Below are 7,130 nucleotides of genomic sequence, written 5' to 3' on the forward strand. Positions count from 1 at the left end.
ACATGGTATTCATCGTAGGAAATCTAGATGACCCTTGATATGCATCCAGAGTTTGCATGTAACTTCACATCCCTAATGTTCAAGACATTTTCAGTCTGAATGTAACATTAAGAAGAAGAGCTCTCTGCCAATTTTTAAATAAAAATAATGAGACCACATACACTTAGTCACCATGAATTTCAGTTCACAGCTAAGAGAGGACACTGAAAAAGGAACAACTTTATCCCCTATAAATAAACTTGTTGACAGCGTCAGTTCAGCTTATGCATCCCGCCAGGGTGGTGTTACAGCTGAACAGAGCGCCAAGTCAGATCTAGCTACCATGATAAGAAAAAGCAATGAGAACATAAAGTTGCATATCATTCAGCAGCCTAAGCCCAGCGTAGCATAACTATCTATTGTTGAGGATAAGCTTAGCCAGTTTGACCATGTGATTTTGCAAAAGGGATGATTTTAAGAGCTTTCTTCAAAGTACAAAGAGTGTGTGCATCACAAACTAATTAATTTGGTTTCACAGGAGAGGATTCTCACCCCTTAGTCACATGGACTCTTTCATATGTGCATTCTCAACCTGTCACAAATAGAAACCATTTAGGTCAGTGTGGCAATTTCTCCAGCCTCTGTTACTGCAGCGTGACAGTTCTGCTCCATTGCAGAACAGATATACAAATTGGATCTATATGTGAAAAAAATGCCTCAAATGATAAAAACCGAAAAAGACAGACATAATGTAAGACAGAGTAGTAGAAGTAAATATAAATATAAAATATATAAAAATAAGAGGTGATGCAGAGGCAGACCCTACATATAGGGAGTGTGGACTGCTGCATGGCTCCATTTTGCGGTGGATGAACATATGTGTGAAGCCAGTTTAATAGCTAAAATACTTCATCCCATTTATAAGTTTAAGGAGTAATTAGTAATTCTGCAGACTGAGAGCAAATTGCTTTGTAAAAACATAAGTAACAATCAATTTAGAGCTCTATATTTGAGAAAGATAATTTTTTATTATATTCTGTCTTTAACAGTAAGCCAGTGAAGAAAAGCTAAAATACTTCTTTTAATTTCCATCACAACTCTGGCTGCAGCCTTTTGGATTACTTGACAGCACTGACTTGACTGGAGTGCAACCTCTGGAAAGAATATTTCTGTTTTTGCTTCTTTACTGAATTCAAAAACAGAAAATTCAAACTTACATAGGTTTTTGCTGTATTTGAGACATGCCTGTAGTCTATATGTAATTGGTGAGACTGAAGAAGATTTACGGACAAATATAGCTTTGATTAATTAGGACATATATATATTTAACCAAAGTGTCTTTAATTTGTTTTGACCCTGAAAACTTTCCATTATTATAAGTTAGGGGGAATGAACGCTGCACAGGCAGAAAAGAGCTGATCACCGTGCAATGAGGGCCGTATAAAAATAAAGTGCAGACTGAGTGAAATCCATCGTTCTCCGTGTATTTAACTGAAGTAAATAGTTAAAAACTTTTTTTACACAACAAAGGTAATTACGTCCAACAGTCGCCAGTGTCACACAATTAGAAATCACCACACTTCACTAATTGTTTGGATATAATTATTATAATAATATATATTATTCCATTTTATAAATATACAAGTTAAATATAATTTAATATGTGCATTCACTAATAGATTTTTCTGGAGGTTTATTTTGTATTCAGGAGTATTCATATCTAGAATGCGATGTAAGTCAGAGCTATTATTTCATTTTATAATAATTTAATTGGAATTGGATCTTGCATGCAAGTTAAAGGTAATGAACTCCCACAGTTGCTGCTGTCACACAATTAGAATTTGACCACCCTTCACTGATTGTATAGATTTAGTTACAGACTATTTTTTTAAAATGTATTCCATGATATTACTATACAAGTTTGATCCTAATTAATATGTGCATTCAGTGATAACATTTTCTAATTGTTAGTTTTGTGTTTTTTATTTTCATAAAGAAACAGTGTGGGAACCTTTCTTATGACAAAGATGACAGGAAAGCTGCTTCTGTTTCTCACTGTCTGTCTACTTAAAGGTGAGCAGAACATTTACATTTGAATTAAAAACTGCTGTATCATGATACTCTGACTCCATTGTTATCTTTAATGAAGAAAAAAACGCAGAAAATCAATAAATATGTTTAATAAATATATCTGAAGCAAAAATGTATTGTCCTCTAGTTATCTGGAAATTGAAATGGTAATCCAGTTGAGAGGAAACCACCAGGTTAATGAAAGCAAATGTCTACCTTAGTAAACTGTTCAAATTTCCTCTACAAAATCTGTTTTGTTTTTGTCTTTCAGATGCCATTTGTAGCAAATTTGAGGCCTCTTTGCAATCGACTGTGGAGGTTTTGAGAGGATGTTTTGTGACTATTCCCTGCTCTTTTGATTTTGAGGATAACTATAAAAAGGATTTCACTGACAAATGTGTAAGAAGCTGGGTTGACAATAATAACCTTGCACTTGTGAATAAAACCAAAATAATAGGAAAGTTGCAAGAAAAAAACTGCACCACTGAGTTTAAGGTTATGAAACCTGAAACCTCCAACATTTACTACTTTAGACTGGATTGCAATAACGATCTCAAGTACAGTTATAAAAAATCAGGCTTACATTTCCAGGTCAAAGGTAATTTTGTTAATTGTTTAAAAATAATAATTTGCATTATATAGTATAAATTTTCCACACCGCAAGGAGAAGCTGAAAATGCTTTTTTAATGACATGTCTTCACAGAACACTTTCCCCCGCCCACTTTGACTCCTTCTGTCCTGGAGGTCACTGAGGGAGAGTCAGTGAATCTGACGTGCTCTGCTCCAAATCTCTGTCCATTTCATCCTCCAACATTGACATGGATCCCTATATTGGGTTCCATTCAGGAGACACTGCGGGAAAACAAGAACAAAACTATGTTTAAGATTTCTGTCCTTAATTTCACTGCTTCCCGCCATCATCAGAACATCTCTTGCACGGCTGTCTACAAGGCACAAAATGGAACCTCTGTCTCAACTGAGAAAAAAATAACGGGAAATATTTTGTGTAAGTTAATTAATTCATATATTTTGAATTCCAATTAAATTATAGTTGATTTGACTAAGTAATTAAAGTTATTAGACCTTGATTTTTTCTGCATTATAGAAAAGATTTAATAGAGATTCACTATTCAGAGAGAAACATTTCAAGCATTTATTTCTTGGTTTTTTGATGATAATGGTTTAGAGCCAAATAAAAAACAAATTCTAAAATATTACATATTTATTAAAGGATCAATAAACAAGGAAAATCAGGCTTCTAAAAATGTGGTTATTTTCTATTTGCTGTTTGTGGGTCTGCTTATAAAAAAAGATGATTCTAATATTATTTTAAGATTTGCTGCCTCTTATGTTGCACCTAGACAGGTATTCAATGCTCACAAAATATTATAGTGCTCTGAATATAAAAAAAAAAAAAACGTGCAAAAAAAATTTTCATGCTACATTTCTGTTATTTCCTACTGTTTCTTTAAATGTATGGCATTTTCTCTGACATATAGTGGCAAACTCTAGATATAAACGTTAAATACATATCTACATAATATATCTAAATTTATTTGTTAAACCTATTTCTACATTCTGTGTATGAATTTCTACATTTTTATATGAATGTTATATTTCTAAATCTTAAATGTATATCAAAATCTATATCTTATATCTTAATGTTAGAACTGATAAATATATCTAAAATCTTAAATTTGAGACTTAGATGTTTGCAAGATATGCCAATTCACTGTTCCCTTTTAACAGTGGCGGCGGCTGCTCTCTGAAACGAGGGAGGCTCAGTGGTGTTAATCAAATCCAAACATCACTTATTACATTAACAAATGTTTAAGTTTAATTTCTGGCCGCACCATAGGGCACAACAGCCACTAAAGGAAGCCGTCTTTTGAAGAGTCAGCTGACTCTCATTCCCCATGCCATGGAGATGGAGCCATAAATTTAGCTGTCAGAGGATTTTATACTGGTCCCACTGTTGTGGTTTGCAGAGATGAAGGAAAAATGATGAGGAGACCTTCGAGGTGCTGCTATTGTAAAAGAAGATTTAATGACGAAACCAGAAATTCAAAAACTGCAGTCATACAGGCACACAGAAAAAAGGAAGATGAACTGAAAGGTGTAGATCGTCAAGGAGAGGGTGTAAAAGAGTGCAAATATAGTTCATGATGAAAGATGTATACAGTTTATGACATGTTAACTATGTTTTTTCAATTCTAATATGCTCAAGTGAAATTCTTTGCTTTTTTTACAGTTACACCATTGCTCCTGCCTACATCGAACTGTACTGAAACTGAAAGTCAGATCAACTGTACCTGTGAAACTTTGAGTAATATTCCCATGATACAATGGCTTTTGGATGGAAAACCCATCAATCAATCTAGCAAAGTTCCTATTATCACCGTCCCTCTGAATAAGACATATCTGAGGAGCATCGCCATTTTGGACAAAACACAGAGCAAAAATCGTTCCTCCTTGATCTGTATCAGCTTTAACCATTTGGGATTAGCTTCTAAAGAATTTCTTGTTGATCTCTTAAAAACTCAAGGTCAGTCCATGTCCAGTGGTAAGTAATAGGCTATCTGTTAACCATTATACAAAGCAGTGACATTTTCTCATTGAATACTGGGGAGGTTAAACCCCCCTGCAAAGGGTTGTGAAGCTGGCTGCTCAGTGCTTATTAGCTAAAGATCTTTAAAAATTTGACTCACAGTGACCAGACAGCCTGGAGGATTTCCTCAAGAGACTCAGGCGAGAGAGGAAAAAATGTCCATTCGGTCAGAACAGTCATCTTGTGGTGAACTATTGCCGTGGTTTCTGGAGTTTACTATTACAGAACGCTTCGCAAAGATATTTTCACCCATTGTAACCATGTGTTTAATGTATTTCAACATTTGTGAAAGTAATACCTTACATTTGGATTGAAATAATACTACTGAGGATCCCCTGTTTCAGAGAGAAAAGGTGCCAAAGAACCTTGAAAAGTTTGATAATTATTATAATATGGGCCTAAGAAATTATTCCAAAATGTTTCACAAGGCGATACTCTATAAAGCCTCAAACTGTACAAGGTCTTTATAAAGTGAGACCAGCGCGGGCCAATTAGTTTGTTTTACTGCTGTGTTTCAGCAGAGATAGAGCAACTAAAAAACTCAAAAGGCTGTTTTTTTGGCAAGAAGAGATGATTTGTCAGAGAGTGCAGATGACAGATAATGTCAGGAATAAATATATTTGACAAAAGCAAATAATGAAAATAAAGTTGAAAATTTGACTAAATAAATGAAAATTTTTTAGAATTATTTTTTTTACATGTATTCCTAGTAATGTTTAAACCATAAAATTACCAGTTTAGCTTAGAATAATTACACTTATTGTGTAAAAGTCGTGGTTTAAGTGACTCAAACAAGCTTATTATTTATATTGTTGTAATGCGATTTATTGCAGTTGACTATTTCTTTATCCAACTGTGTTTTTAAAGGGGGCGTACATCATTTAAAACCACTGTTTTCATTTTTTTAAAGGATGACATAGCTGGATTTACCTGCAAATGTTAGGGTTAAATTTACCTAAACATGGCCGCTTAACTAATATGCCAAATGACAACAAATCATTTGTTTTTTTGTTGAAATTTCACCATGATAACATCTGAAACTTTCTATTCGATTTTCTTTTTTCTTTTTTTCAGATAAACAGCTGTTGATTGTGTTTACTACTACAATTGCCATCCTACTTGTCATAGTATGTGTCTTGGTGTTAATAATCAGGTGAGTGAGCAGGTCAAGAGAGAAGGGTTACATTTTCCCTTTATGGCTATACTTAATGATGTATATTTGTAAGTAAAACAGCAACAACACAACCGTAAGTGTAAATCAAGATGACTACCCTGTATTATCATCACGTCATCCTATGAACCCTCTAAACATCTAGTTTTTTCAGCTCTTAACTACAGCATCTGTAGGAGATTTTCTTGCTTTCTGAAAACACTGACTTTTTCTGTGGTGTTCTTTTGTCATACATGTAAAAACACACTGTATGTATATATATGTTTTCAGGTTTCAGAAGATCCAACATGCCCCTGAAATCAACACAGTTGGAGCAAAAGAGGTACTTTAATTTTACTTTGATTTATTCTTATCTTTTCTTTTTTTATTTTATATTATTTGTTCTGTTTATAAATGATTGTTTATTTTAGGTAACGGACATGCCAGAAGATATTTATGTCAACACCACAGAGCTTTGGAACCAATGGACATAGACAATAATTTGTATTTGTTCTAAATTAAATGCTGTTTTGTTGTCGATCAAAGAAAGAAACCAAAAAATAAAAAATTAAAAACAAAACAAACCCAATTATAACATCTGTTGACCAGAAATTTATAGAATATCCCCACTTTACTCACAACTACTGAAAAATCATAATCCCTAATTTCAGGGATCAGGGGTCCATTTCACAAAGCAGGTTTAACAAACTCAGACTGAAATCATTAACTCTGGATTTATTTACTCAGAGTTTAATCAACTCTGAGTAGGTCACCTCGGTTCCATTGGATAGCCTCAGATTCTGCCTCCTTCCTACAAGTATGCTCAGTAGGTTGTTATCACTGAATGAATCCTAACCCTAAAGTAATTCCTTTTTCACAGAATTAATTAACCTATTTACATGTAACCTGAAAATAATTTCAGTAGTTCTTGATGTACTTTGAAAAAAAAAAGGAAAATGATCTGCATGTCGCTCATATTAGGCAAACCAAAAACTGAGGTGTAGAATCTTCTCTCTAGAAATATTTAAGTCTCTCCGAATTAATGCGGATCATTCTTTGCATAATCAATGTCTTTATTCAAATGATATAAATTTGGCAAATCTAATTTGATCACGGAATCTGCTCAATAAATTTGGGTTTTGCTGAATTTTTTGGCTCTATAATGTCTAATAAAATCATAAAAATTTAATCAGTAAATACATTGTTTCCGGGTAAGTTCTGTCAATTTCAACATATTACTGTCAGAACAAATATTTCATCATGTGTTATGTATTTTACTTTACACAAGCTTTTTTTTTATTTTAAATTTCTATGTGTTTTCT

General features: G+C 33.4%; 1 protein-coding gene across 1 annotated transcript; it reads left to right on the forward strand.

The window, feature by feature from the left end:
• Window positions 1–1,981: 1,981 nt before the first annotated feature.
• Window positions 1,982–6,366, forward strand: siglec9 (sialic acid binding Ig-like lectin 9). The gene is made up of 7 exons (XM_015371878.1): window positions 1,982–2,052; window positions 2,321–2,647; window positions 2,754–3,056; window positions 4,302–4,595; window positions 5,733–5,811; window positions 6,100–6,151; window positions 6,240–6,366. Exons 1-7 carry the CDS (start codon window positions 1,998–2,000, stop codon window positions 6,300–6,302), a joined length of 1,173 nt encoding a protein of 390 aa, XP_015227364.1. The 5' UTR covers window positions 1,982–1,997; the 3' UTR covers window positions 6,303–6,366.
• Window positions 6,367–7,130: the final 764 nt, after the last annotated feature.

Source organism: Cyprinodon variegatus, unplaced genomic scaffold (genome assembly GCF_000732505.1).
Source record: "Cyprinodon variegatus isolate N-32 unplaced genomic scaffold, C_variegatus-1.0 Scaffold66, whole genome shotgun sequence".
Taxonomy (NCBI): domain Eukaryota; kingdom Metazoa; phylum Chordata; class Actinopteri; order Cyprinodontiformes; family Cyprinodontidae; genus Cyprinodon; species Cyprinodon variegatus.

Excerpts from the sequence above, each read along its gene's own strand:
- siglec9 (XM_015371878.1), top strand. The coding sequence starts at position 1,998 with ATGACAAAGATGACAGGAAAGCTGCTTCTGTTTCTCACTGTCTGTCTA. Across the intron at positions 2,648-2,753 it reads CTTACATTTCCAGGTCAAAG|AACACTTTCCCCCGCCCACT; the intron begins GTAATTTTGTTA and ends ATGTCTTCACAG. Across the intron at positions 5,812-6,099 it reads GTCTTGGTGTTAATAATCAG|GTTTCAGAAGATCCAACATG; the intron begins GTGAGTGAGCAG and ends ATATGTTTTCAG.